Source organism: Apium graveolens, chromosome 6, assembly GCF_009905375.1.
Source record: "Apium graveolens cultivar Ventura chromosome 6, ASM990537v1, whole genome shotgun sequence".
Lineage (NCBI taxonomy): Eukaryota > Viridiplantae > Streptophyta > Magnoliopsida > Apiales > Apiaceae > Apium > Apium graveolens.
In genome coordinates this window covers 39,264,877-39,282,471 of record NC_133652.1, presented here as the reverse complement: position 1 = coordinate 39,282,471, position 17,595 = coordinate 39,264,877, and the positions used below count along the sequence as shown (strand labels likewise).

The window sequence follows — 17,595 nt, the reverse complement described above, 5'->3', positions numbered from 1 at the left end:
AGATCTAGTGATTTTATACTTAATATAGGTTATGGGTAAAAAAATTTACCCATTTGAAAAATGGGTAAATTAAGGAGTACACTTAAGAATATATAGATAAAAAAATGGTCTCGGGTTATTGTTTGCTATCAGGTGATGTTAGCATGTTTTTTTTATTCCATTTTATATCATTATCTGTATTGGAAAAAATGTATAGTAGACTAGTCACGAAATAAGTCAATAGCACAGGTATGTATAATGTAATTAGGATGTGTAATTGGCCCTTTTCATATTCAACTTTGTGTTTGTTTTAGTTTACTAACGCGGTTCGTTGTAAGCTTTAGATTTTAATACACAGAACATTGTCCAGTAGGTGTTTAAACTTTTTACCGGTGAAACTTTTATCTCCCTGACTCGTACAGTAGAGATATGTGTTTTTACAAGTACTCAAAAGATGAACAAACCAATATCAAGCATAAATAACTCTTCTTTTGAGTATCAATACATCCTATCAGAAAAAAAGTAGCTGTCTAGAAATAGACTTGTCGATAAGCTGTGGAATTATCGGCTCTGTGATGAACACGTACATTACTAGTATATAACGCAGAGATGGGCTTCAGGAGGCCTTCGTTCTTCATAGACAGTTTGGTCATTTTTGGCCACGACCCAGAAGTTGATTATTACTACACACATGCTGAATTTTAAGTTAAGGTCAGTATCATATCTCATGAGATTTGTTACACTTATATATGTACTTGATGGAATGGAAATGTAATTATATGCAACTTGTGTCTGTTTATGCTGAATTATTTGGAAAATAGATGGTACTCGTGTCTGTTTTATACAACTATTTCGAAACAAGACAAAACGTCGGCCACTGCTTTCGCAGGAGGGAAATAATAAAGGTTTAACTGACACACTTACACAAACATTCTTGTATGGGCATTTTTAGGAACGCGAGACACCTTATCTCAATTATCAACAAATCAAGGATTACACAACATTTTCCTTAATTCTTTTACTTAATTAGTTTAATCGGTTGATGCGGATGCCATCTGCTACTGCTATGCGCCTGTGCCCGCAGCTGCTACTGCAATGTGCCTATGCGGATGTCATGAAGTTGATTTACAGCTATATAACGATTCGAACTAATTGGTGTATTAGCTTTTCAATAGCCATCCTCATTGGTTTGAAAGATGCAGCATCCACTTTTTTTAAGAGAGTGCAGCATGAACTTAATTACCATTGTAGGGTGTTAGAAGTATGGGTATGCTTTCACTTGAAACCCTATTTTTGGTTAAAACTGGATTACGAACTCTAATTTGCGAACTTGAACTCCGATATTAATACTATGTTAAGTGACCAGATCATCTAAATTTTATGGTGTTAAAATAAGGCATTAGTAGGATCTTACATGATATTTTAACAATTAGCACAATATCAAATGTTGATTTACACAGCATCTCGGGTCTTCCCAGTCTTGTTGTAATTCTATAACATGTTTTCATTTAGTGTACAAAAGTATATTTATATTCCTCTGAATCAACTCATGTCGTGACCCATAGGCCATATCTGCCTATGATTCATGAGCAAAAATCTTATCTAAATTTCTGTAAAACCATGTATATCCCTAGATGATGCAATTTCCTTTCTCCAAATTCACAAACTTAATTTGATTTGGATCACAACTTTAATTTATAACATGTCATAGTATGGATTGAAAGGCTCTCCGAACCAATCTTCAGGGTTTGGCATTCCAAATTGAGGATCAACATATGTTGCATACTCATCAATGTCGTCGTAAACATTTTCCAGTACAAATGGTTCTCTCCAAAAGCTTACATGAGGATCTGCACTAGTCCCAAATGTAGGAGGAATAACATCGTTCGATGAAGTACCAGTGTTTAACATATGGGATGAAAGACTGTAGTCTTCATTTGCTGCTTCTAACATAGAAGCTTCCGGAAAATCAAAGTTATTCTGATAGTCACAGTACATTGTTAATGTATCTATTTCTGATACTATTTGCTCCATATTGTTGGCTGATTTTATGATGAGGCGGGTGTGCCATCGGTTTTTGATTTCATTATCTGTTCGTCCAGGAAGACTTGCTGCAATTGCAGACCATCTGAGTAACATAACAAGAACTTTGGGGTTAGTTTATCGGAACAATCATAGAAGTTGATACAAAGAATTGATGTCACTGATACTTGTTGGAAGAAAATATCATGTTGTATCTAGTCGTAAATTCCTCCTTGTGCATTTCATTTCATAGACTTGATGCTATACTAAATCTAGTAATTAGGGTTCTAAGTAACCCAACAAGTAGGTGGATTAGCTGAACCTTAATTGGGTATTAAGGCTATCGGGACATTTTGGCAATTAGTAGGTGGATTGAAGAAGCTATACATGATTTGCCCTAGGAAATCACTTAATTATTTGTTGACCTCTATCATGCTAGTATGGTCCGCCAGGTGTCACATGTAACTCGTATTAATTCAATCTTGATGGAGGAGATTTAAAAAAGCAATTTTTAAGTTTGATTTAGTATTGCTCAGGTCCACAATAAAAATTTTGTCCATGACTGCTTGGAAGTCGGAACCATACTTCATGGATGTGTACATGTCTATCTTAAGCTCTGCAGTGTAGATGAATTTAAAGACTCTATTCAATCACCTACCCAGATCCAGTTTGACGCATCTTAATTATGATTTCATCTTCCTCCTGAGTGTAGTTGCTGTTGGTTTTTTTTTAATCTAAACTTGAAATTATTTACATCTGTTTTATTATTATCTAGTCCGTTGGTGTGTCTTGCATTGCCAGGAGGCTTGGTCCTCAAGTTGTGGCGTGATTCTAGGAGTTTAGGAGAATAATTATGTGGTGCGAGTAGTGGTAGGAAAGTTGTTACGTTTAATCCCTATTTCTTAGCCTTTGATTTCTGTAGTTTTTCCTTATATATCAGTTTGTTTGGTCATTAATAAAATTACGCCTTTGAGCATATTGTTTTGTTCTCTCAGTTTTACATACAAACACTTTATTTGTTCAAGAACTTAGCATTAATCTGGGGTCTAGTTTCAATAATCTGGTATCAGAGCTTGTGTTACGTGGTGGATGCCAAAATATATGTCAAAGGGTGTTTCGATGGAGACGGGAAAGAACAAAGACAATGCCTTGAGTTTGAGTTATCCTATGCTGAATAGAGCGAATTATACAGCATGGGCTTTGAAAGTAAAGGTGAACTTGCAGGCCCATGGCGTCTGGGAGGCCGTGTCACCAAAGGACCCAAAGGTTGTGGTCGAAGATAAGGTCGATAAACAGGCCCTGGCGGCGATTTACCAGGGTATTCCTGAAGACATTCTCCTTTCGATTGCTGACAAAGATACCGCGAAGGAAGCTTGGGATGCTATCAAGGTTCTATGTCAGGGTGCAGATCGTGTCAAACAGGCCAAAATACAAACTCTGAAAACCGAATTCGAGTCGCTCACCATGAGAGATTCAGATTCGCTTGATGAATTTTGTATGAAGATGAGCGGTTTGGTGACGAATATAAGAGCACTGGGCGAGGAGGTCGCTGAAACATACGTGGTTAAGAAACTCTTGCGAGCTGTTCCCCAAAAATTTTTGCAGATTGCTTCCACGATTGAGCAATTTGGCGATTTGGAGAAGATGACAATCGAAGAAACGGTGGGGTCCTTGAAAGCGCATGAAGAAAGGTTAAAGGGAAAGACGGAAAGTGGATCGAGCGAATTACTTCTCATTGAAGAGGAATGGCAGAAGAGAGAAAAACAAGAGCATAAGTTGCTACTTACAAGAGATGAGTGGATGAAGCGTAACAACAAGACAGGCTTGGACTCGTCGTCTCAAAGATTCCGAGGAAGAGAAGGGGTTAGGGGGTTTCGTGATAAAACCAAACTTAGATGCTTCAACTGTCACGGTTTTGGGCATTTTGCCAGAGACTGCAAGAGTAACAAGCATGATAAGGAGACTAAAGATGAGGTAAATATTTCGCAAATACCAGACGAGGAACCAGCCTTGTTATTGACAGAGTGTAAAATTGAAGATGGCAGTGTTATGTTGGTGAATGAAGAAAAGATTGTGCCTAAGTTAAAGATGAACAGGGATGAAAACCAATTTGAGTCTAATCTATGGTATTTGGACAATGGAGCTAGCAACCACATGACCGGAATTCGATCAAAATTTAAGACGCTGAATGAGAACATAACAGGGCAGGTCAAATTTGGTGATGGGTCTATGGTGAACATTAAAGGGAAAGGTTCTGTGGGAATCATGTGCAAGGATGGAAAGGAACGGTTTTTACGTGAGGTATATTACATTCCTTCGCTTTGTAATAATATCATTAGTCTTGGTCAGTTTTCGGAAGAGGGAAATTTAGTTGTGCTTAAGGGTGATTTTCTTTGGGTGCGTGATAAAAATGGCATATTGGTTATGAAAGTTAAAAGGTCCATGAATAGGCTGTATAAAATTATTTTGGAGCCAAGTGTGTCGAGTTGTATGCTGTCAAAGGTTGAGGATCACACCTGGTTGTGGCATTCGCGTCTTGGGCATGTAAATTTTAATGCCATGATGTTGATGTCATCAACTAATATGGTGCATGGACTACCAAGCTTGAGTCATCCTAAGGAACCCTGTACTGGGTGTTTAATGGCGAAGCAAACTCGGAAAGCTTTTCCCTCAAAGTCGAATTTCCGTGCAAAGAAGACACTGGAACTTGTACATGGGGACTTATGCGGACCCATCTCTCCGTGTACACCAGCGGGAAACAAATATGTATTCTTGCTGGTCGACGATTTCAGTCGTGTTATGTGGGCATATCTCTTGAAAAACAAGGATGAAGCACTGAGAGCTTTTAAAAAATTCAGAGCACAAGTAGAGAATGGTGACAGAAAGGTGCAAACGTTTAGGACGGATCGGGGTGGAGAATTTTGCTCATTGGAATTCAATAAGTATTGCGAAGATGCTGGCATACATAGGAATTTCACTGCTCCCTACTCGCCACAACAGAATGGTGTGGTCGAGCGAAGGAACCGCACCATGATTGAGATGGCGAGAAGCTTATTAAAGGGAATGAAGTTACCGAATAATCTCTGGGGCGAAGCTATAAGGCATTCGGTTTATCTACTTAACAGGCTGCCAACTCGTTCCGTTTCTGGTGTGACACCGTTTGAGGCGTGGTCAGGAGAAAAGCCCCATCTCGAGCATGTACGTGTTTTTGGTTGTGTTGCTCACATGAGGGTTCCCAGTGTACATTTAAAAAAATTAGACGATAGAAGTAAGATGGTGATACACCTTGGAAAGGAGCCTGGTACGAAAGCCTACAGGTTATATGACCCGGAGAATAAGTCTTTACATGTTAGTAGGGATGTGGTTTTTGAAGAAAATAAGTCCTGGCCTTGGGAGAAGTATGAAAAGGATGAAACTCTTCAAAGGGAATCATTTGTTGTGACTGGGATGGTTACAAATACATCAGGTGTCAACGAGGAAGCAGAATTTGCAGAACCAGGGACTCCCCAACAAAACTCGATTTCAGAAAGTGAGACATATAGCTCGGAAACAGGGTCTGTTACGCAAGGTGAAGAATCTGATACAAGTAGTGAGGTAAAACGCTACAGACCACTTGTTGAAATTTATGCCAATACAGAAGAAATTGAAATTGCTGATGAAGAGTTGTATCTCATGGGAGTAGATGAGCCTGTTAACTACAAGTGTGCTGCCAAAGATGAAAATTGGAGAGAAGCTATGCGAAAAGAAATCGAGGCAGTTGAGAAAAATAAGACGTGGAAACTCACGGAGTTGACTCCTGGACATAAAGCCATTGGATTGAAATGGATTTATAAAATCAAACGGGACACTGATGGTAAAATCATAAAGCATAAAGCACGCATTGTGGCAAAGGGATATGTGCAGAAAAAAGGGGTTGACTTCGAGGAAATTTTTGCACCAGTGACTCGTCTAGAGACCGTGCGTTTGCTACTTGCTCTTGCTGCGAAAAACAATTGGGAGGTTCATCACCTCGATGTAAAGACGGCGTTTCTTAACGGAGAAATACAAGAGGAAGTGTATGTGATCCAACCTGAAGGGTTTGTTAAAAAGGGAAAAGAAAATATGGTGTACAAGCTAATTAAGGCATTATACGGGCTTCGACAAGCACCACGGGCATGGTACGCAAAGCTGAACAAGTGCCTCAAGGCGTTAGACTTTGTTCGCTGCCCGTATGAACATGCAGTGTACGTTCGAAGAGCTGATGGTGAAATTCTGATAGTGAGTGTGTACGTTGACGATTTGCTGGTTACAGGAACAAGCATCGAAGAAATAAGTAAGTTTAAGAACCAGATGAATATGCAATTCGAGATGACAGATTTGGGAAAATTGTCATATTACTTGGGAATGGAGGTTAAACAAGGTGTAGGGTTCATCGAGATTAAACAGGCTGCGTACGCAAGGAAGATATTAGAAAAGGCTGGTATGGCGGAATGTAATCCTGTCAAGTACCCGATGGATCCCAAGGAGATTCTTACTAAAGATGAGCATGGGGAAGCTGTTGATTCTACGAAGTTCAAAAGTATAGTTGGTGGTCTTCGATACCTGGTCCACACAAGACCAGATATTGCTTTCTCAGTCGGGATGATTAGTAGGTTCATGGAACGTCCCACTGTTCTGCATCAAAACGCAGCAAAACGGATCATGAGGTACATTAAAGGCACAGTCGATTTTGGTCTTATATACACCAGAGACAGTAAGAACAATATGCTGACAGGATTCTCGGATAGCGATTTGGGAGGATACACTGAGGACAGGAAAAGTACTGCAGGTATGGTATTTTACTTGAATTATAGTTTGATAACTTGGGTCTCGCAAAAACAAAGGAGCGTAGCTCTCTCATCTTGTGAGGCAGAATTCATGGCGGCTACTGGAGCTGCGTGTCAAGCTATATGGCTTCGAAAGGTGCTGTCAGTTGTAACAGGTAGTGAAATTGGTCCGGTGACTCTGTATATCGATAACAAGTCTGCCATAGACTTAGCCAAGAATCCTGTTTTCCATGGGCGCAGTAAGCATATAGACATAAGGTACCATTTTATACGCGAGTGCGTTGAAAAGGGGGAGATCATAGTGAAGCACATAAGCTCAGAGCATCAGCGTGCAGATTCATTAACAAAGGCTCTCACTACTGCCAAGTTCGAGACAATGAGAAAGTTGCTGGGTGTTCAGGACTTAAAGCAAGTTTAGATTAAGGGGGAGTTTTGTTGGTTTTTTATTAATCTAAACTTGGAATTATTTACATCTGTTTTATTATTATCTAGTCCGTTGGTGTGTCTTGCATTGCCAGGAGGCTTGGTCCTCAAGTTGTGGCGTGATTCTAGGAGTTTAGGAGAATAATTATGTGGTGCGAGTAGTGGTAGGAAAGTTGTTACGTTTAATCCCTATTTCTTAGCCTTTGATTTCTGTAGTTTTTCCTTATATATCAGTTTGTTTGGTCATTAATAAAATTACGCCTTTGAGCATATTGTTTTGTTCTCTCAGTTTTACATACAAACACTTTATTTGTTCAAGAACTTAGCATTAATCTGGGGTCTAGTTTCAATAGTTGCCACGTTTAACTTGCGGATCCAAATAGTTCATCCACCTCAATCTGCAACTCTTTCCAGTTCTTGACAAGCCTAACAGATATTACAACATGCATTAGTTAGTACACATCACAATTAAATCATAATCCTTTAATTTGATTCTGAAGGACACACAAATGTGGTGAGATATATCTAATTACCCGCATGTTTAGGCATCTGAGTCCAATTCCAAATGCCGTATCTACTAATGTAATTCACCAGCTGCATGTCTTCTTCAGGAGTCCAAGGACATTTCTTGAAACTTGGCATTTTCTCTTAATTGTTTGCGTTGTAATTGGTATATAAAGAGAGTACAAAGGTGTTGAAATATGATGACCCTTTATCAGAATTGCTTCATATTTATACTACAGTTTCTCAGCAAGGTAGATCAAAATTTCAAGACGATTAGAGATTCGGGGTCCCTCCAATTCCTTGTTTATCTTTTTCTGGGAAATAAAATTTGGGGTGGGTGTCCACAGTGCAGTCGTAGTGTCCTTGTCTTTATTTTTATAATAATTATTATATTGATTTATTTGGACAATCGAATCTGCATCACTATTACCACTCACTAGCTTGTAGAGAACATATGAAAGGATGGCTGGTTGTCCTGAATTTAGCACTCGTTTTATATGTGTTTGTACATTGATTAGTCAATATTTACGATTCACTTCACTCGTTCATACAGAAGAAAATCAATTTCGTACAGCGCAAAACTTACTTAATTTGTCATAATATCGAGAGGGGAAAAATTCCATCTGCAAATAATATTAATGTCAGTTTTCTTTTCTAAAAATATACATGTATACTATCATAGTCAAATTGGATAACTAGATTAATTTTGGATTGGATCAATTTCGGATCTGTTTCATTTTTGGATTATGGTATAATTGGAAATCAATCGGATCGGATCGGATCGGATCTGATTCGGTTCGGGTCTAATACGGATAAAAAGTGGATGAAATTCAGATAAGAATCGGACAAATTCGGTTCGAATTAAGTTCATAACTTATTCAATTTTTCAATTTGTGAGACTTAAAAAATATCTTTTTATTAAATATAGTACTTTTAATATAATATAATGTACTTCTATAAAATATTATGATTAAATATTAATATTATCATAAACACAAAATACTTTTTAATATGAATTTTGCTTATTTCGGAGCATATTCAGTCCAAATAATATATGAATAGGTTTTGTTCTGTTCCAATTTATAATCGGATCTAGTATTTCGAATCAGTGTCGGTTAAATTTTCAGTTCAGGTAATTTTCGGATCAGTTTAATATAATTTTCAGATAATTATGTGATTATATGATTCAGATCTCGGATCGAATCTCAATTTCTTGAATTTCGATTCGATTTTTCGGATACAGACCCATTTTTCTAGGTTTGTCACAAAAATCAAACATTTCTACGTGACCTTTCTTTTGTTTGCATTTTTTCTTCAAAATTAGAAATTTGATTAATTTTTTATCATGAAAATGATAATCGAGCAAAACACATATGCTCACTCCGTACCACCCATTTTTTATTATAGTTTTTCCTATATTTGGCACCAATTTAAAATTATTATAAATTATGATTTTATAATATTTTTTTAAAAAAAATTTATATAATAGTTTGAATATTATATTTTAATTTAAAAATAAAAATTAAAAAATTAAGCGACTATATTTTATAAAAATATTAAAATATATGCTGAGTTTTCGTCCTCCACCATAAAAAATTGGATAGAATGGAACAAGTAATATTTAGATTCGTTCCTTGTATAAATATTATTCTAAATTAAATTATTTCAATCGCAATTATAACTAGAGACACAATCATATTACAATTTCTTGCAAAGATGACCTACCTTATTTTATCTTAACACATTTCGAGGATTATTATTTACTTCTTGACCTTTCGCAAAGTAGTACTTTCTCCGTTTCATTTATATTGGCGACAATTTCTTATTTGTATATTCTAAAAATATTGGTCACATTTTCTTATTAAGTAAAAAGAAGTCCTACATGTAACAAAATAACTTTTAAAATAGTTCCCAAAAAACACATGGCATGTTTTTATTCGTTGATTAATATTAATACACGTGTGGTCCTTTATATTAATGTGAAAACAACCAATAACAAACTGACATCTCATATTTTGGGAAATTTTTGGTAAAAAATTTTGGGACCTCTAGAATTACTTCTAAGTAAATTAAGTGATATTTTGGTTATTTTTTCAAATATGTTAATATTTGAGGTTAAATTAGGTAATTTTAGCTTTATTGCTAAATAAATAATATCAACTTTAATACATTGTTCGAGATGCTCCTGTCGATTTTCGGCATCTAATTTATCTGGCGCTTGGAGTCTATATCAGAGATTTAGCGGAATTAGTGGTGTAACGATAAAAAAATTGGCGGAATTAGTGGTGTAACGATTAAAAAATTGAATCAATAGAAGAGAGAGAGTGAAGGACGGTGAGAGAGAGGAGTGAAAGAAGGGGGAAATTAGGATTTGTGAAATTGGTTTTTTTTGGTAGAACAGATGTGTTTAGGTGGGTGGTAAATTCAAATCATTTAGTTTGGAGCGGGATTTCAAGGGGATTTACGATAATTACTTTTGGCCGATAATTTTTTACGGAATAGATAAGTCCTATTTGAAGAAAATCATGGGCGGAGGTATTGTCTCGCTTAATTTTATTTACTTTTATATATTATTGTTTATTACTTTTTATTTAGGACACACATATTTGTGCACACATAAGCCGGTGGTCTTTTGAGAAAACAACATTTTAAGGCTTTACTTTATACCCTCTCAGATCATAGGCGGTATTATTAGATACGATGATGATGATGACGTGGATTTTGAATTGTAAAATGGAACAGCGCGAGTATATATTTTCTTTACTTATTTTAATAGATTCCATGATTTTAGACTCATTTCTCCCGTTTATTCACGTATCTTAAATTCCGGGTCCACCCTAAATGTTAAGAAATAAGTGGAACGTAGAAATTAAGTAAGTAATATATATTTACATTATTACGAATGGAGAAAAAAGTATCACGATTTTCCTTTAATTTAGTTCTTTAATTCTTGGTCACTAACTAAACTATAGGACTTAATTTCTAATCAAAGATACAAAAAATTAAAAAAAAAAATAACACATCCCAGCTGCGAACAAAGAGTAGAACTGGCATGGATTTACATTTCTACTTGAAAACAGATTTAAAAGTTGTTGAGAACAGATTCATAGTTCGATCTAAAAATAACAAATGCCCTATTATTAAAAATTAATTTCCATTGAAATTTTCTTTATTATGAATTAATGTGGAACCAAATCATGAATTAATGATTATGAATTAATGTACAACCCCGTAGCTGATGAACAAATCATTATGACGTCATAATCTGAAGCCGTTCTTACGTCTTTCCTACAATTCGACAAAAGAGATGGTGCTTTCGAAGCAATGCAACAGACCTTAATCTTGAACATTTCTAATTTTCTATTATTGAGTTTTGAAACCTGATATTTTCGATCTATAGCTTTTCTATTTTACACACGTGAATGAAACTGGCATGGATTTTTATAATGTCTTACATGTGCTGACAGCAAATATTATAATACAATCAATGTACAAGTGGGTTATATATATACAATAGTCAATAATACTAATGTTAACAGTTTTTAAGTAGGTATAAAAAGATACTGTAGTAAAATTTGTAGTATAATTTATGTGACTATCACATACGTAGTAAATTGAAAATAGTATTAAGCTGTGTAGTATGTATAGAAGAATAGTATTATGATAGGTGATTAATTAAAGACTATCCCATAAATTGTATGATGTTGGCGATGCGATGGACAATGTTCGATTAGTTTCAATTCATGTCAGTATAGAAATTACACAGATTTAAACAAGAAGTAGTTAATTACAAATTGACACAGAGTATTTTGATTAATTAGTTTGGGAACATAAATTCTACACTTCAGGAATACTCGTATTAAATTTGATACATCTGGTATTTCTCTAGACGTTGCATCTCCTCGTCAATGTAATTGCGAATGCTAAGATTCCACTTGTATTTCTGCAGGTTACAATCTCAGGTTTACCCTGGCTAGTAGCAATAGACACAACTCTGCATTTTAGCAAAGATTAAGGTGCGACCATGCGAGTAATTTGAACAAAATTAAATGATAGTAGTAAGTGAATATAATATGAAAGGAACAATCCAACTTGAAAGGTGACTTGGGGCTAACGTTAAGGTATGGGGAAATTAGAGGGGGAAAGCTTGGAAACGAAGAACACGGGTTTGTCAAACAATCTTAGGACATGTTTACTTCAACGGTTTTTCAGAAAAATTTTCTAAGAAAACTAGAAAAACAAAAAACATGTTTAAATGTAAAATTTTCAAAACAAAAAACTGGAAAAATAGAAAACACGGTTTTACAGTTTTTTCCAAATTATAACTACAAATATGAAAGGTATGGAAAACAACATTTTGATGTTTTCTAGAACTAGAAAAGTAAAAAAAACACGGTGGTTAATCACCTAAGATAGATTCCTACCAAACATAAACATTTTTATATTTTTTTTATCATTTTTAACTTTATATGGTTAATTAACAATTTTGTAAGTTTACTTAGAAAGTTAACAAAAAAAATTAGTAGAGTAAACAACTAATATACTACTAACTTAACTTATGGATTTAATTTTCAACACTATAATATCATATTTTTAAATTAAAAAGTATAATACATATTTGTAATAAAAAAAATCAAAATAGTTTAATTTAACAATTATTTTATTAGTTTGATAAAAATAATAATTATATAATTTTTTTAATATTACTATTTACATTATATGAGAGAACTTAATAATATAATAACTAATAACTTATATGTTATATGAATAAAGAAAAGACTACTCACTAAAACTTAGTTATGAGTTATTTTGTAGAAAAAATTTCAAATTTTTTGTAAATTAAATTATGAAACGTGAAAATAATTTTATTAATTGCTCTTCTATATATTTACTCAAATTATCTCGTTATTTTATTTAATATTTTTAAGAAAATAGAAAACTGACATTTGGAACACATTTTCTCACTTTTCAACTGTTTTCTTAGAAATGAAAATTTCAGAAAATTTTAGAAAAATAGAAAATAGAAAAGTGGAAATTTTTTCCGCAAAGAAACAACCCCTATGCTTATAAGTTATAAATATCATGTTTATCTAGGGTTTGTCAGCCATCTCCAATAGTTGTGATCCAAAAATTCAAAATCACCAACGGATCATCTCCACTATGATCCAAATATTTGATCCAAATTATTTTTTACATATTATATATAAATATCATATTAAGTAATTTTATCTTAAATTTATCATTTAATCATTATTAACAATTTATATAACATTTCATAAATTAATTAAATCAAAAAAATTAATACACATAAAAATATTAAAATTGTGCACTTAATTCAAGAAAAACATATTTATTGCAATAATTAACATACAAAATATCATTGATACACACTAATTTTCCAAATTAGTATATTCTTTCCATAAATTCTCAATTAATGCATCTTTAAGTGTAATATGTGCCTCTTTATTTTTTATTTTTAAATTTTAAATTTTAATTAAATTATATTTTCTCATTATTTAGAGTGTTATTTTAAAAATAGATTTTGTTAACTATTAATTATATTATGTTATTAATTATATAATTAAATAATCAAAAATCAATTTCAAATCTCATAAATTACAAATAACAAACTATTGTTTTATATTAAATCAAGTGATCCAAATTTGGATCAGCGACTATTCACTGATCCAAATTTACATCATCATTTGGATCACTGTTGGAATAAAATTTGAGATAAAATTTGAGATAATGTGCCCCAAATTTAAGAAATATTCATTTATTTTGTTATTAAGCCTTCTACCTAGTAAATTTGATTTCAACTATTCTGCTATTATTGCTTCATGAGTATATACGCAAGCTTTCACTAATTCTTGTCTAGTACGGTAATTAACATGCATGCTGCCCCTAAATATTCTAAATATATTCTGGAGATGATAATAGTCACAAGATATACGTATATACGTAGTCACTAGAGGGCATAGTATCCTCAGTAGTGTAATATTTGGAAAATAGTTTTTGATAGAGGAGGTTCAAGTTCCATGACCCTTCATTACCAATGCTTGATAAATATATATACTACACTTACTGGGCAATTAGTTTATATTAGATCAAACTTTTCAACTATATACGCATGCATTATCGCCCATCGCACATTAATCTCAATATTTATTTTACCAGTTCAATATATGTGAGACGTACATATATTGGCCTAGTCAAAATTAGACGCAGTAATACCGGTTTCCGACACATGAACACGCCATGACACGATACGACACAAATAATTAGTATTTGGATTTAAAAATTTGATACACGAACACGAACAATACAACAAATCTGGCCATTTACGACGATTTTTTTGAACTGAAATCGTCGTAATTGAGCCATTTACGACGGAAAAAATCATCGTTTTTGCTCAAGTAGTAAGTTCAAATTTGCGTCACAAAATAAAATTGCGTCGGAAGTTAGGAAGTAAGGGCCCGCATTCTCAATAAAATATTAAATATAATTACGACGGAATATATTGTCGTATGTTGTTAACTTATGACGGAATATACTGTCGTATGTTAGGTACTTACGACGGAGGAATCGTCGGATATTTTCTTGGAGGACCCACCTTTGATAAAAATAAAACATAAATTTACGACGCAACTATACGTCGTAAATTAGTAATTTCCGAATGAAAAAAAATCGTCGTGAGTTTGTATTTCCAGGTTTAAAAAAAAATTCTAACCGGATTCCGGTCACTTTCGGGCCACCCCAATTCGACCCATTCGACCCAGGACACAATTTTCAGTCCGATTTTAAGTTGTTCACCCATCCTCAATTAATCGGTAAACACATGTTAACGCTAAAATCGCTGAACAAATAAATAATCCTAGCACCTACGACGTAGGTGCCTTTCTTGCAAATTGTGGCATCTTCACCTGTGACATTCAAAAAATACCCAGTCTCCTGTCTCAAAAGCCAATAGCAAAACAAAAAAAAATTACTTCGAGTTTTCATCATTTCCATCTCTCTCTTCTCTCTCATCGTTTTCTCTCTCTACCCTTCCTCTCCTCATCACTCCTTCTCACTTCCTTCATTCCCCACTGTATGCCAAAAGTACTTTTTGGTTTCTCCTTCATTGTATGCCTAAAAGTACTTGACCCCACTCGCTAATAACTCGAACAACAGAGCAACTAACAAAATCGTGCATATCAGAAGGCATCTCAACACCGCGAAAATAACAGCCTTCCATTATCCTCAATTCCAACACAACAACTACTCAATCTATCTAATGCAGTTCCTAATTTCTGGATATAGATCCAAAAATCCTAACAAAAAAACCACCGCCTAACAAAACCACTGAAAGCAAATAAATTGTTATTTTCAGTGTTATTCAATCAAAGAAACAAGTTACAGCTATATAGTAGCCTTACAACGTTCAGTAACAATAAACTAGAAAAATAAGGAATAAAAACAGACACTATCTCTAACAGAAACTCTAACAAAACGACTAGGTCATTTCCTAAAAACAAGCATGACTAAGTATGGCTATTTATTGACTTATTCAAATCCAACAAATTCCTCCCCTTAAACTGAAAAGCTCACCAGCATCAGTTTAACCTTCCAATCTTTGAACTCCGAGCAAATTCCTGAGTTTCACATACTGTTCCAGCTTGATTGGTTTGGTCATAATGTCTGCAAGCTGATCATTGGTTCCACAGAAAACCAACTGCATAGCTCCTTCTCCTGACAAGTTGCGCAAGTAATGCAACCTTACATCAATATGTTTCGTCCTTCGATGCATAACTGGATTCTTTGACAGCTCAATCGCTGAGCTGTTGGCACACATAATATCAATGCATACAACACCAACATCACCTAATTCCTGCAATAAACCTTTAAGCCAAATACAATGACACGCTGCCGAAGTAGCTGCAACATACTCTGCTTCAGTTGAAGATAGTGTAACTATGTCTTGTTTCCGTGAACTCCAGCAGATTGCTACTCCATTCAGCAAGAACACATAGCCAGAAGTACTCTTTTTGTCATCTACATCTCGCGCATAGTCACTGTCCGTGTAACCCAGAAGATTCAAGTTTGACGATTTCCCATAGAAAATACCAAAATCCAGCGTCCCCTTTAAGTACCTTAATATTCTTTTAATAATCAACATATGTTCTTCCTTGGGATCAACCATAAACCGAGATACTAAACACCCTACAAAAATTAAGTCAGGTCGTGTTATCGTGAGTTACATGAGACACCCAACAAGTTGTTTGTAAAGTGTTGCATCAGCTCTTTTGCTACCTTCCTTGGAAAGAATAGTTCCTGGAATAATTGGATTCTTGACAGAATTGCAACTCCACATGTTGAACCTCTCCAGAACTTCCTTGGCATATTTCTTCTGGAAGATATGTATACCATCATCACTTTGACGAACCTCTACTCCAAGAAAGAAACTCATTTTCCCCATGTCTGTCATCTCAAACTCCTTTTGCATTGATGCCTTAAATTTTGCACACATGAGCTCATCATTTCCAGTAAATATCAAGTCATCAACATAAAGACTTACCATCAAAGTTTTATTTCCTGTTTTCTTCAGAAATAAAGTATGATCGTAACTGCTTTCCTGAAATCCTTCCCTCTTGAAATAACTTTTAATTCTTCTAAACCATGCTCTTGGTGCTTGTTTTAGACCGTAGAGAGCCTTCCTCAGTCGATAAACTTTGCCTTCCTCCCCTACTTGGACAAACCCTTCAGGCTGGTCTATGTAAACCTCCTCCTTTAATTCGCCATACAGGAATGCGCTCTTGACGTTTAGTTGATAAACACACCATCCCTTTTGAGCTGCAACTGCTAGGAGACTTCTAATTGTATCTCATCAAGCAACTGGAGCGAACACTTCAGTGTAGTCCATTCCTTTAGTTTGTGAATAGCCTTTTGCGACTAACCGAGCCTTGCATTTTTCAACCTTCCCTTCTTCATTCAACTTCATTTTGTATACCCATTTGACACCAATTTTCTTTGCATGAGATGGCAAGTCTACAAGCTCCCAAGTGTTGTTTCTTTCGATGGACTGAATCTCCAAATTCATAGCATTTCTCCACTTTTCTTCTTTTGCAGCCTCACAGTAGTTTACTGGATCATTATAGCAGACGTTCAAAGCAAAGTTTGTCAACTCTTCATCTATTTTTTTGTAATATCCCATATTTTCAGATATTATTTTTATAATTATTTGGATTTGTTTATGTGATTTTTATGTGAATTTTGGTGAATTATCTTATATTGGAATTGGTGTTTGGGTGTTTATATGTAATATTATTTGAGTATTTTAATTTTTATGTGCTCAGAATAAAATATAGATAATTGTGATATTTTTCTGGTAATTTTTGGACTGTTAGATGATTTTATAATGATTTATGGATTTATTAATTATTTTCTGAATAATTACAAAACTATTTTATAAAGCCGGGAATCGTCCAACCTCAATTGTTTTTGCGTTTTTACAACCCGAAACTCTTCGGAAAACTCCTTCCTAACCTAATCTGGTAATTTCGGACATTTTCCGTGTTTTGACTTTTTCGATCCAGATTACGGTTTGACCTGTGCGCGTCCCGGCGCAAAATTTTCGATACGCTAATCATTTCGGTAGATCAATAAAACCCTTATTCTCGAGAGACGGAATATTTTTACAATATCTTCTCATATGGTGTTTTATAAGAAGTTCGGTTTTGATAATTATCCAAATCTGGTATTAAATTGTATCGTTATATAGTACTTAGCGGCTAAGTAATCTATTTTTGGATCCGATATATAAGTGTAAATTCAGTATTAAATTCCAGAATATTTCAAAAATCATGAAACTTATATTTTATTA

The 17,595-nt window shown here is 34.5% G+C and overlaps 1 protein-coding gene across 1 annotated transcript; it reads right to left on the bottom strand.

Moving 5' to 3' along the window:
• Nucleotides 1-1,424: 1,424 nt before the first annotated feature.
• LOC141667593 (transcription factor MYB63-like) lies at nucleotides 1,425-7,919 on the bottom strand. Its single transcript, XM_074474140.1, has 4 exons — nucleotides 7,763-7,919; nucleotides 7,587-7,655; nucleotides 2,660-2,717; nucleotides 1,425-2,107 (listed from the first exon to the last, which is right to left on the bottom strand). Exons 1-4 carry the CDS (start codon nucleotides 7,869-7,871, stop codon nucleotides 1,675-1,677), a joined length of 669 nt encoding a protein of 222 aa, XP_074330241.1. The 5' UTR covers nucleotides 7,872-7,919; the 3' UTR covers nucleotides 1,425-1,674.
• Nucleotides 7,920-17,595: the final 9,676 nt, after the last annotated feature.